At 36.9% G+C, this 14,062-nt stretch overlaps 1 protein-coding gene across 2 annotated transcripts; it reads right to left on the bottom strand.

Annotated features, from left to right (window-relative positions):
• On the bottom strand, nucleotides 1-13,621 carry LOC145774106 (methyltransferase-like protein 27). 2 transcript variants are annotated; one of them, XM_082585256.1, is made up of 6 exons: nucleotides 13,410-13,621; nucleotides 5,263-5,402; nucleotides 4,532-4,637; nucleotides 4,042-4,153; nucleotides 2,398-2,518; nucleotides 1-2,055 (listed from the first exon to the last, which is right to left on the bottom strand). In XM_082585256.1, exons 2-6 carry the CDS (start codon nucleotides 5,308-5,310, stop codon nucleotides 1,807-1,809), a joined length of 636 nt encoding a protein of 211 aa, XP_082441382.1. In that variant the 5' UTR covers nucleotides 5,311-5,402; nucleotides 13,410-13,621; the 3' UTR covers nucleotides 1-1,806. The 2 variants fall into 2 exon arrangements, with proteins under 2 accessions (XP_082441382.1, XP_082441381.1); XM_082585255.1 differs by lacking the exon at nucleotides 13,410-13,621 and having other exon boundaries at nucleotides 5,263-5,582.
• Between the last annotated feature and the right edge of the window lie 441 nt (nucleotides 13,622-14,062).

Raw genomic sequence — 14,062 nt, 5'->3', positions numbered from 1 at the left:
TCGTTTGTAAAATTACTCTGTATTTTGTACCACTTAGACACCAGATAACGGAATCGCAACACGAAAAAGCAATAATTACAAGTTTAAAACACAATTTAATATTCAGGAAAGATTGATTCCGGCTGTGACATTTCAGATCGATGTGGAAGGTATCAGGAAGGCACAGGCTTCAAAACGAGTGGCGTAGTGACCTTTTTTTAGGGGGGGGGGGGTGTTTACTTTTATCAGGAAACTTTAGTCTACTAGTATAATTTGGGATTATAGATAACCTCAGATAAACGTTTTATTTACAAAAAAAGCAAAATATACGGTAGTCTTAAATTTTGCAATCAAAAAATACTGGAAGTGGTGGAAAGTTGCAAAAGTCAGAAACTATGCTGGAAACACTGGAACAATAAATGATTACTATACTAGTGGCGAATACCCATTGCTTTGCAAGTCATGTAAATCCTTCATTCCCAACAATATAACTGACTGCTTGTACAAACATAAGAATTGTTGTTTGTGGACACTTGGCAAAAAACATTTCGTCCAAAGTCAACAATGTGACATCATCAATGCAAAGCGCCAACTGATGATGTCATATTGTTGGTTATAAACAATTCGGATAGCTGTCCACAATGTCTGTATATGTGCAGGTACATCTGTCCCTTAGCCTACCACATATCTGCGTTAACATCATAATTACATATAACTACATAAAACATCGAGTACTTAAGTACAAGTGAAAGCAGACAGCAGGTAAAGCTGAATTTGCATCAGCAGGATAAAACCACTTAAAGATAATGAAAGTATCAGGGATATGTTTTCAGGGAGATTTGACCAAGATTACCAATTGCCATCATATTCACGAGTCATTCATTCAATAAATGAGAATAAAAACAATTGGTAGTTGTGGCAATAGTAAAGTTTACATTGATGAGTTATTACAACACTTTTACCCAAACAGTCTTTTCTTGTAGTGTATAAGGAATTCCACAAGGGTAAAGTCAACCAGGGGCATGTCGTAGATGCTGTATAAATGCGTTTGTTTCTGTATTTCAGTCACATGCGCCGACAATCGCAAAATTATTGTTGTACTTAGAATGAGCAGAGTGGATGAACTTTCCATAGGCACAAAATAAGTGCATAATATACTTCTTTAGTTAGCAAAGAGATGTAATGCAGACCAGGCTAAACGTTGTCCGCCCAGTACAACTTAGGGCTGCCAATCTCATCAACTGTTAATGCATGGGATCATTGGAAGTTGTGCAAAAGTTTGCCTTGTTACAGAATGAATAGAATTTGTGCAAAACAAAAACTACGGTGGGGATTAAAAAACTACGAATTACTGAGTCACCCTCGTCCGAATGATTAAAAGTAATTTGTGGAGTGGTTTAAATGGCGATATTTACTTCCAGTTAAACTAAAAATCAAATGCATAAAAGCGTTTACGAAAACTCACGCATGCGTCAAACAGAATACCACAAAGTTTGGCACATGGCTTAGAAACTATTCTCAAATGAATTCTGTATAAATGCACTGGCTTAGAAACTTATATTAAATGTCTTATATAAATGTCTTATTATATGTATATTATATTATATATTATTATATATATATATATTATATATATATTATATTATATATTATATGTATGTATTATTGTATATATTATTTATAAATGTCTTATTATATGTCTTATATTAAATGGACTGGTATTCATGGACTGGCTTAGAAACTATATCTAACTGATGAGTAAAGAACACAAAAAGTCGCCCGACGACACGCAGAAGACATCACTGATTTCCTCATTCAGATCATGTTTTAATCAGAAGAAGGTTTCAGCTTTTCCACGCAAATTGCTACAGCGGAAATACAGTGTTTATTATCATCTCCTTCCTCTACGGGCCAGCTGTACTGTGGCACGACATCTTCATGGGTGATCTTTATCAATTCGGAGGACTTCATGGCATCCAACTGGACATCCACGCGGTTTCTGAAGGATGAGTTACCATCGGTGGCTCTGGTGGTGAAATAGAGCAAACCTCCAGGCCGAACGACTCTCATCATGTCCTGAAGCACACATCGGATTATGACGACAAAAGCACAATTCATATGACAAACAAAGCGATTGTGACTCACAATGCATTGAAGACAACCACTTCGTGGAAATATTCTATTTATAGAACAGTTCAATTCACGTTCAGTTACAATAAATACATATTTAATAGGAACAAACCTTTGACAAACAATGCATATTGTCTAGTATATTAAGACAGCAGCTATATGTGTGAACTAAACAGGTGATACCGAATGAGCATACTTGACTGAAGTTGTCACTTTAACATTGCATGAGAGTCTAGTAACGTTAAGGTAATGTAAAGTAGGCAACATTCGTATGACAATAATTTTTACCGGCAAGCATTCGGGCTGGATGAGGGCCGGTACCATCGCACAGCAGCACACCACCGCATCGTAAGTGTTGCTTTGGAATGGCATTGGATTGGTATCAGTCAGAAAGTGGCAAACATGTTCTCTGTGACGTAATATACGGGTTAGTCTTGTCATTGCACGCGCAATACAATTTGTCCTACAAAAGTAAAGTTTTCAAACGTAAGTTTCCCAGAAAAGCGTCTTATAACGTGCGAGCTTGCCATAACCACGTGATTTGAGCTACCAAGCTTGATGTTTTTACATCCTTCTTACATCCGGCAATTTCATCTGTATGGCTGTGACGCAACGCTTAACCGATGATTTTGAAAGGAAACAAATTGGTAAGTAAGCCTTTCAATTAAAGCGAAACAATTTCAAAAATGCTGAGGAAAAAATTACAAGTTTGGTCGGTATCCAGTTAAACAAATCATCAGCCATCAAGGCCATAGCAACTTTTTAGACGAAATTAGACTTGTGCCAAGTAGTTCTGAGCTCATTATGAAAAACAACACTTTTCCTGCATCCCTCAAGGTTCATTGTGATTAATCTTGTGCGTTTTTGCATCTGTTTAGAATTTGCATTAGGTAGATTAAACTTAAGCGGTAATTCATACTTTAGAGGGGGTAAAAAGGGTCATTTCACAATCTGGTCTTTGCTTGGACAAAACGGTGTCAAAAGCGAAAAGTCGTTGTCTTATAACAATAAAAAAACGACGTCAAGTATTAGTGAAGATAGTAGAGCGTTGTCTATGGGAGCTCGCAGCTAATTGTTGTAAAGTTAAACAGCTATTGTCAATATCATAATAATTTATCATTATATTTTGATTCTACATGGCGGTGTACCCAGCATAGTTTTGTTCTTCAGCGCTTTACAATGCAGATAGTTTTAATGCGCAGGCGAGTGATCCGACAGAGACACTAGCTTGTCACAATAAACCATGAATCGATGCCAGAGACGCGCACATGGACAATCCTAAATAAGTGTAGCGGCGTCTTCTGTGACACCACAGCAGTTCAAAAGTCAAAACCTTTCAATGGGAAATTTATTTTGTTTCATAAATTCCCTTTTGGCAGAAACATTATTATATCATTAACGCTTCCGGTTTGAATTAAGTTTGCCATTTGAAATACGTAAAGTATCGGCCATTTATCTGGTATAATTGCATGGAGTAAAGGCTTCAGTATTCGTCTTACATACAGTAGCCTATATGCATTAGAACAGCTATCTTGAGCAAAACACACTTAAAAAACCTTTTTGATTACAAAATTTTCAATCGATTACTGTTTAATTTGAAACATTTCCTTTGCAATCCACATAACTTGTTCTTCTAATCTTATTTTAATCTATACCAATCCATATTGGTCACTTAGTTGCTCAAAGGCCACGATGTTGGGAAATTTAATACAAAATTTAGAGCTTGACTTGAGGTGTCAGTCTCTTTTAGCTCTAGAATCATCAAGATTCAAATGTTGAAGGTTGATGAAAATGATAATTTGCAATTAGAATATCACACAATCTTGTCAAGCGACTTAAAAACAAGTTAAATTTGTTTCTCTCGCCTTCACTGGAAATAAAGAAAGCGACTGGTTGGAAACTTGGAAGTTAATTCAACCTAGCCTTGCTTACCCATATAAATTCTTGTTTTGTGCCTTTTCCAACATCTTCATATTTCCGTCCAGAGCATCTATGCTCCCTTTGAAGTAATGCTTTCCGAGTGCAATTCCCATTTGACCGGTCCCTGAAATAAATAATATTAAGTACCGTAATCATTTTTGGTCGTTCCGTTTGGAAGTCTAAATTTCGGCGGAACCAGAAAGTTTACCAGTCCAAATGACATCCTACTTTGTCTTATTTCTTAAAATCATTAAATGTATTGTTTGTGCCACTCTTCACTGATACTTTTCAATTGATGACGTAATTCTATCATTTCTGAGGTCAATAACAGACTAATAAAGTAAAGTGCAACCGTAAAACATGAAACAAATTAATAGGGTCTTTATAACAAAGTTCAATCATTGTTTTTGTAATCTTAAATATCGTGTAGGAAACATCAAATTGGATATAAAACCTTTTTATAGCAGTATTTCCATATATGTCAGTTCTCCTAGTCTCTTACCAGCCCCAATGTCGAGGACTTTAAAGGATGAGTTATCCCAGGTCTCAGGGTTGACAAAGCCACATAGTTTGGTAGCCATGAAATCTGGAACTTTGTAGTCTAAAATCTAACCAGGAATCGAGATTAACTTGACAGTAACGTACTCGCTATCCCAGACAGCAAAATCAGTCATGTTTACATTGATTCAACGTCTGCAGACATTGAATCAATGCAAAGATAACGGATTTTACTGTCTGGATAGTTCGAGTGGTACCACAAATACGAATGGACTGCTTTTAGGTTCTATTAGTCATATATTATATAAGTTTATATCAACAAGTAAAATAGTATTTGATGAATGCAAAATAGCAGTACCATATATCAATAGCAGTATACAACTCTAATCAACAGTTTTTGGTTTATTTATGGTAGCAGTCGTTCTTATAAAGTACAGTGGGAAATTTGTGCTAATATTCAGCAGAATAGTAGAACTTGCAGCCATGTTCTTGCTCAGTCATGAAGTGAGAGAAGGATATATTGTTGATGAAGGAAAATGCATGAATCAACGAGTCTCATACTTTTTCCGATTTGTGTTTTCCTCCAAGTAGGGAGTCACTAATTTATGAGAACGCGTTTATTTGGAGTAACTAGTTAAACGAGCTAGGTATAGACCTGGCTAAACACTTAAGATCAATGTCTTCACAGCAATTGGCGTTTTGCTTTAAAGCCACAAAGTGACCAAGAAATCTTACCTCGAGGTCTTTTTCATAATGCTTGGACCATTCATCATAATATTTCATCGTGTATTCTGCATCGTAATCTCCGATGATGTTTTGAACTCGTGCCAAAGACTCTGAAGATTCTTGAGTGGAAGGTCTTCTCCAATGTCGGTCTGGAAGGATTGCGGCCATTTTTAGTTTTACGATTTACGAAAAAACGTTATTAATCAGCTGTAAAATTTCAGTATTTTTGGTTAATCCAGACGACGAAGTTTAATTAGCACAAAAACTTAAGAATGTAAAACATTATCAAAATCCATTCGAACTACAATTTAGAGTCTATTTCACTCCAGTTTTGCAGATAAAAACTGAACCACAAGCCAGCATTGCAACCAGTTTTCAATGATGCTTTGTTGCGTCATAGAGACCATACTTTTTCAAAAGTCACGATGACTCGTGTGGTTGGCTACCATTGGCTAACGGGGAAACGCCACTAATAAAAGCTTTTTTCTTTCAGCTATCACCTCGTTATTCTCTCCGATCGCAACTTATTTGCTGTTTGCACAAATTCAGCTCATTGCAAAGCTCTTCGCAGTTTTGCACCAAAACCAGTAACCGATGAATAAAATGAGCCCAACAGACAGTTATCTTATAGCCACGTCAAGCGACGATGAAGAGATTTAATTTAAATTACAATTTTGTTGCTGAGATACATTGGGACTGCAGTCATTCAATCTTATCTCACAGCTTCTATTCTTTACAGTTTCTATGGCTACCAATCCTCCAAAGAGAGTCTGACATGGTTATTGGTTACATAACATTTCAATGTGTGCAACTGTGCATGTTACTAGAAGTGACTTCTTTTAAATCACTTTACGATCAAATCTTATTTTGTCAATAGCAGTTTAGATTCATAGATTGCATCTTTGTATCAACCCTTAGTGCACAAGCAAGACACACTGTCAACATCTTGCAAGTGACGGCTGCGTGAAATGTCTGCCCTATTCTTTGTTGGGTGGCAACCTTAACTGCTGACAGTATTATCTAGCTAGGCAATACAAAACAAGGATAAAGTTTACTTTTAAGAAATACCTTGCTTTCACTTGCTGACGTGGTAGTTTATTTTTTCATTTACACTTTCTTATATGGAGCTAGTTTCTACTCTTGCAAAAGTGCTAGGCTGCTGCGCATGACAGAACATAATATTCACGTCTTTCTTAAACAAGTAAACTACCGGAAGCACGAACTGGGCCGTTTGGCGACCAGCTGCCTGAAGAGGCTTTTATCCGCAAGGAACAAACGCTGGATAATGTAAGTAGCTGACTTGACATAGCCTACGTCTGATGAAGTAACTAAGTTTTGAGAAAGTATATCTTGTCTTCAGCAAGCTCTAATTATAATAAACATTTCAGCATTGTGTGTCCTCGAAGAAAAATCCAGTTTAAAAAAAAAAAACGAGGCCATAAACAGCTGCTTTCATGAACCGTACCGTAACAGCTGCCGAAAACAGCTGCTTTCATGAAAACAGAACCGTATATTATATACACAGTAGGCTGGCGCAAAATCTCGAAAAAAAAAAATAATTTTTTTTTTTTAATTTTTCGTCAGTTTGTAATATTGTTCCTTTTGGTAAATGTATCTCCTATACCAAATTTCACAAAAAAATATTAACGTTTGACCCTGGTTCACCTGGTTTGAATTTTTTCAAAATATCGAATTTTCGCTTATCCCTGAGGCTGAAACTGCTCACTCGCTATCTTCTAATGCAGGGTTTTCCAAACTTTTTTGGGCCACGGACCACTATTTGTGGATCTGTATATTCGCGGACCTCCAATACAAAGGTAATGATGAGTAAAACCAAATTTTGTTTATTTAAAAAACTGACAACATCAATGGAACGAATGGGATTGCTTCTGATTGCATAAGTCATCAATTCTCGGAGGTATTTGTGAAAGGCAAACTCGTAAGTCAGGGTCCACGCAAAGTCTGGACCTGTTTTTTGTCTTCATGTTGCTAAGAGCTGAAAATGCTGTCACACACTCACACATGTAGGTCGTGGCAAAAGGCAATTAAATTTTAGTTGCCTTTTGCGATAGCAATGGCCAGTGGGTACTCCTCCACAACACTCAACCAGAAGCTATTTGTAGCTGTTTGATTTATGGCTGTTTGATTGAAACTAAGCATTAGTTCGATCAGATGATAATTCGGCTAATTCTTCTTCTTCGCGTTCTGACAGATCAGTCTTGTAACAACAAAAGGGTTTAAAATCCAGTCAAACTTCTCATAATTCTCATATGTCTCTTTTAAAAAGTACTTCTTGAAATGTGCAGAATGCAATTCCAAATGTTGTATAACATCAGAGAAAATCAACTCTGTATTAATTAAGGGTTTGTCACTTTGCTGGTAATATAATCACACAGAACAGGAAACATATCCAACATATCCACAACATTATCATTTATCCTTGTTTTCCATATGTTTAGTTTCTTTATGAATGCTGTTATTTTGTTTTAAGTAAAATGTTCGAGAATTTTTCGTAAACAACTTTTTAACTGCAACGAAGGCGCAACAAGTATGATTTACGATACTGGATAAAAAAAAGCATTCGAAATCATTTAAGTTGTAAAGAACTGCGGCAATTATCTTTGACAGGGTGCGTACTGTACAACGTATATGTGTGACTTTTTAATTTCTTGTCATAACGCCACGGACCACCTGTGCAGTGATCCGCGGACCACAGTTTGGGAAACCCTGTTCTAATGCACTCTAGCATCTTAATGGACACAATAAGAGGCAGTAACACAAACTTGTAGCAAGCAAAGTGGTTTAATTAGCAACTCCATGAACACTGACACGTGTATTAGCCTACTCTCAAAATGTCGAATTCTACCACATTTCAGACATGATTTTTTTTGTGCACCGTTCACTGTAGTAAGTATTTACTGCTTTCAGTTTCTTGAATCATTTGTAAGGTTCGTAAGGTTCATTTGTAAGGTTCAGTCGTCCCCGCATGGCTTCATCAACTGTCAGACCTCCAGTTGCTTTAGGTATGTGGATGCAACTGGTTCTTTCAACTAATTCATCTATTTTAAACTGTTAGGTTTGGTGGCCGTGCTTAAATTTACCTTCATCGACGTATCCTTTAAATTTACATCGCATGCACGTTTTAAACTTCTTTGGTTTTGCCGCCGTTTCCTTTTGTTGGTTTTATTCCCGTAAACTGTTGGTAACTTTATCATTGCTGTTGTTTTCCGACAAAGAAAAATAAATTGAAAAAAAAAAAAAAAAATCAGACCAACAATTTTTTTTTTTATATAAAGGCAGGACATGTGAGAGTCATTTTAAGGTATTTCGAGCCCGAGGCCCCTGATTCTGAAAATGCACTAAGTTTTATCGAATTGGCTCTAGTTTTTGAGTTAGCCAAGATTCCAGCTATACCACTTTTGATAACTAAATTTTTAACTACTACAGTAGGTGGTATAAATGGTTTTGAGAAAAAAGCTTGACCTTGCTCCAAAACATTACTGAAGGTATTGAGGTTACTCTCAGTCATGCCCGTTTTCCTATTGTTTCAAACAAATCATCACTTGAAAGAAGAGAGTGCAAACAAAAAACAGAAATAGCAACGTCCACGCAATGACTGCCTTGCACACTCCATGTAAACATGATGTTCCAACTTCCTTCGAACATGCTCAGTGCTCACCGTACAGAAGTATCAATTTTCATGGTGATTCCACGGCTCTCTTTATGCCATGGCACTCTGAACTTCTTAGCCTTGAGCCTAGAAACGGGTTTGAGTGCAATGTTTGCATACTTTAGGAGGAACCCAGGACTTATCTTGATCACCCAGCTTCATGTCAAAGTAATAATAATGCTTGTTTTTATATAGCGCTGTGTCTATCGCAGAATGCGTTGCTCCTCTGCGTAGCCTCATGCAGTAAAATATATCTGGGTTGTTTGTACAGCATCCTACTTGTCAAAGGCGTATTTTATTAGCCTATATGCCATTTATTTAGCCTATAGACCAGAAAAAAACTAAGACTTGGCCTTAGCAAAGGCTTAGAATAAAATTTCATTTGTACAGTATCCATTTCAGTAGGCCTACCTTTTCAATATAAAGCTGCATTCATAAACACATGACTTTCGGGATATTTTTCTTGTGATGTAGGCCTACTAATTCACAACTGATTTCATTGAATATTTATGTCTCCCTTACATTAAACACAGTTCATTTCAACCTTTGCTTGCGTTTTAAACTTTCAAGCAGCATGAACCAATTGAACTAGACAAGTGCAATTATGACATCATAATGGCAAACAGGGCTGAAAATAAGTAATTTGCTAATGCAAAGCTTTTGAGTAACGATTTCAAAAATATTTTCATTGTCGAATATCTCGAAAATAAGAGCCAATTCGAAAAAAATAAGTGCATTTTCGGAATCAGGGGCCCTGAAATACTCTAAAATGACTCTCATCCTTTGTGCCAAAAATTTTTGTTGGTCTATAATATGTTATAGATTCACTGACTGCGAAAAAGCCGTAAAATCAACTAAAATGACACTAAAAGCATGCACTATTAGTGACTCTCAGACTTGGAGTAGGGTGAAGATGTTCCACGTGGAAGTTAACAGAGGAAGTGACGTCAAAATCACGTGGTCAAATTTTGAGAAATCCCCTCTTCAGATACTGCTAAATCACTTCAAAATTTATTAACTTTTCAGAAAAACTCAGAATTTCCTCTTGGGTGAACCAGGGTCAAAGGTCAAAACCCAACAAAAATTTTTGGTTTGCAAATATCAGTGATCAAAATGGAACATTATTCCAAACTGACAAAAATTTTAAAGAACATCAAGGAAAATGAGCCACCCTAATATACAGTGGGTTTATGCTCCTTTCACACCCTTCTAGGGGTGGAAGGCGGAACCAATTGTTGTGTCACAATTTTAAAACCTTTTCACTGGACCATATTATTATTGTTTCACAAGTAAAACAGCTTTTCACACAGTTTATCAAACTATGTTTAAAGTAGAAATCAATTTGTGTGAATTTTGTAACCACGTCGGTATAAACGTTGCTTTTACGTGCATGTGTTGCTAAAAGGAAAGTTATATCCGCATTACTTTAAATACAGTATCCATGCCACAAAACCACAACGTTCATTGAAGGAGTTATGTCCTGTATGTGGGATTGCATGAAAATTGGTGCCAGCGTTCGATTGAAGTACAAAGCGTCACCTTGCTGAGATGATTTGCTTTCAACACATACAACATTACAGTAGGTCTAGTCTACACGGGTCCAGTTATCGGTGTAGGCAGTAAAAAGTTTCTACTTGGTGTAATGAACAGCTGGTAAGACATCTTGCCTAGCGTATCCCACTGGATGGAGAGCACTTTTTAAAGTAGTGGGGCAAGATGTGTTGCAAGCAAGGGCGTAGCTAAAGGGGCAATTACCCTTCCCCCGAAATATTTTAAACAAACATTTCATCGTCTGTCACAACATAATTTGACAGAGTTTTAGTATTGATTTAGGCTGACGGTGCTCTCTGAATGCGCAATGGTAATTTTTCAAAATTTGCTGAGGAAAGGCCCTTAGACTCTCATCTAGGCGATTCGCTTTCGTCGGCTCGTTTTCGGGCTCACTGACATGTGCAATAAAAATAATACTAATTTGCCTCCTTTCCCGAAATTTTGTGGCTACGCACCTGGCTGCAAGGAAAATTTCATTTCTTTAGCCCTGCTTCCTAAACGCAACGAAATGTTGCAAGACATCGTGTAAGTTATACCTTTTACTGGGAAGTAATAAACATCTCTTCTACTGTAAGTGATGTAGTAAACCGTTTCCTCAAGAGGACATAAGTCACATATCTAGCATTCTTTTCATTGTAAATAAAAATGTAGTATTTGTCGGCTGCGTAGCCGAGTGGTGAGAACGTCTGCGGGACGTTCGAAAGGACCTGAGTTCGACACCGCTCTATAGCACGCGGCTGTGCTTCGGCAAAGACACTTTATGGCGAGCCAAAATAAGAGGAGCAGGAAAAGTTGATGGAGAAAAAACGTGTAGAAAGAGGTAATTGAGAAATTCGCCTTGTCTGGCATTTTTTTCATTTTAGTATCGTCATTGAATCGTCATAACAAGACAAACGTCACCAGCCCAACATCAAAGTGAGGTTCATTTTAGCTTCTGTAGCAGAGGTTCCTTTAGCTTCCTTCCATACTACAAGATATTGATGTTTGTCCTAACTACAGTATATCGTTTGGGTGGCAGCTGATTACGTATATTTTTGTTTATTCGCTAGCAAAACAAACCGAACAGAACCGAGAGGCCACTAGAAAGCAACTAATCTTTGATCCCAAGATACAAGACATCTATACTAGACTTTCTGCTCCATTTGGTTTAAAGGAAACTTACTGAGTGCAGTCTTGAGATTTGATAACGTCATGAAATTTGATAACGTCATGAAATTTGATAGGCCTATGATACAGTAAACTCGCTCTACAAAAACTATAAAATAACCAATGTGTCGGTATTTCTGCCTTTCAACTGTACTGCTACTGTGCGCAGTGTTCATTCTTAAGAAGTTTAATACAGGTTGAAATGAGTTGTTTCGTATCATTCTTTTTTGTTAAAAAACTCGCCAAGTTGTTTTCTCTTCAACGGTGAATGACATTGGCGTTTCAGGATCGCTATGTTCAATGAAATTCTAGTGGGTCACAGCTCTTGGCTTAAAAATAACATTTGGATATTAAGTATGAACCATTACCCACACAAGCACCATCATACATAAGAGGTCGCACTCGTGACTCAACGGCGAACATAGTTCCACTTCTTCTGTATTAAGCTGTTTGTGCTGAAAAATGCAATCACAGTACATCAGTAACACTTCATTATACTAACTGTTGCTTAGAAGAGACATCTACTTTCTGTGCTACAGAAGTCTACTTTCTGTGCTACAGAAATAAACAGCAATATGTTGATGGGCACAAAATCACTTATCACCAGCCCCTTAGATACGTCTCTTCTATCTTACTTAGCCTTACGCAAGCAGTCATAGGCAGTGACGCTTGAATCATCAATGGTACAACTCACAGCTGAATCGAAGTTTGTGATAGGCCTACAACTTAGCTAGTAGCTACCCACTACAGAATGACAAAATGCTAAATTCCCTTTGTGCTGTTTTTCTCGTGAATCGACACCAAGCCTCTCAATCTAACATTTCCATTCGATACCAGCTGTTATTACGTCACAAAGCTGTGATGATGACTTGGATAAACAGTAAAAACAACACTAAACAATTGAGAAAATACCACAGTTTCGCCAAAGGTGATACAGAACTCGAACTGTTTATCACTTCTTCACTGGTCGAGAGAGACTGTGTGATCACGTGACTTAGCCTTAAGCTGAACTGGTTATCAGTCATTTGTTGTTCAAGCAACATAAGCTCTCTAGCACCACTTGTCGGATGTCAATAATACCAGAAGCTACAGCTACAATTGGGATATCCCCACATTTGCTATCTACATTGTCGGATGTCAATAATACCAGAAGCTACAGCTACGATTGGGATATCCCCACATTTGCTATCTACATTGCCATCTGTCATTTCTGCAGTCACGTCCAAAATCTGCGCTTTTTTAGCTAAAATTGTATTGCTTACATACATATGATTTGTAACAACAGCTAAAGTTATATATACTGCAACTATTCAAAGCGACAATAGAAAATAATGGGAAGATGTTCTTGGCTGCGTCTTCCAATTTCTGAGTTAAAGTTCAAAAAACTTTCAACTTCACTATTCCACCGCTTCTCCTTTACCTGCAGATTCGCATCAACACCTGCTGAAAGTTAAAGATGCTGATTTATCAAGTCACTGTTCTTGTAGCTCTTTTTTATTACTTTTCTTAATAACTTATTTTGTAGCTTCTTATGGCGTATATTTCAAAGTATTTCTCACAAAGATGATCAACAAAGGTTTTCGTATTTTGCCGTTCAAAGTCCACGAACAGATAAACCAAGAAAAATAACAAATCAGATGAGAAGTTGAGTTTTCTATTTCTGGTTACTTGGGCAAGATTAAGAAATGCAAAATAGAAAAAGATCCACTGTACCGTACTATGGTGTCTTGTGGCACACCAAATGGTAAAGCGTTAGTTAATTAACCAAATGTTTTAAAGAGCAACATACCTGTATGAGACTTCCTTTCTTCGCGTTGCGAAAACGCTGTTGCAATTGTTGTAGTTGCAGTTCACATACTCCCATTTGTAAGAAAAAATGATATAACGTCTGATATTCCATCATCAAGTATTCCAAGTTTTCATTGGAGATTCGTAAATTGATACAACGAAAGCTCTTTCGTAAGTGAATGAAACACACTTAGTTCTACACAGGCATTTCAGCTGAAATAAAAACATGCGATCGAAGTTTGGACTACAGTACTTGAAACACTACGTTTGCTTTTATTGCTGATACCATTCGCACCTGGGGATTATTTACAGTATTTTTAAACATTTGAAATGTTTATTTACATGGTACATGTTACTCACTTAAGTTTTTACAATAAAAGCCATTTTTGACATACAACACGTGAAACATCCTTTTAGTCCTGGTCTGTATAAATTAATTCTAAGTAACAGCTGTCTCCCTATCATCCTTTCTGTGCTATCCCTTCACCGCTACGTAACTTATTGTAGATTTGATCATCATGGATGTTCAAAGTCAACAAAAGAAACCTGTTTAAAACGACAAAAACTATCGTAATAGAAACAAAGTATGTAGGCTAACTGAAATGTATTAATACTATTTATACATTTTAGTACTATAATACATTTTAGTTAAAA

The sequence above is a fragment of the Aplidium turbinatum genome, chromosome 7, assembly GCF_918807975.1.
Source record: "Aplidium turbinatum chromosome 7, kaAplTurb1.1, whole genome shotgun sequence".
Lineage (NCBI taxonomy): Eukaryota > Metazoa > Chordata > Ascidiacea > Aplousobranchia > Polyclinidae > Aplidium > Aplidium turbinatum.
Note: the sequence above shows the minus strand (reverse complement) of the source record. Positions and strands in the feature narration are given on the sequence as shown.

What these genes read in the sequence shown, in the direction of transcription:
- LOC145774106 (XM_082585255.1), bottom strand. Translation starts at nt 5,421, where the DNA reads ATGGCCGCAATCCTTCCAGACCGACATTGGAGAAGACCTTCCACTCAA. An exon ending in AGTCCTCGACATTGGGGCTG is followed by an intron (nt 4,154 to 4,531) that starts GTAAGAGACTAG and finishes TATTTATTTCAG; the next exon opens with GGACCGGTCAAATGGGAATT. An exon ending in CAAAACAAGAATTTATATGG is followed by an intron (nt 2,519 to 4,041) that starts GTAAGCAAGGCT and finishes ATTACGTCACAG; the next exon opens with AGAACATGTTTGCCACTTTC.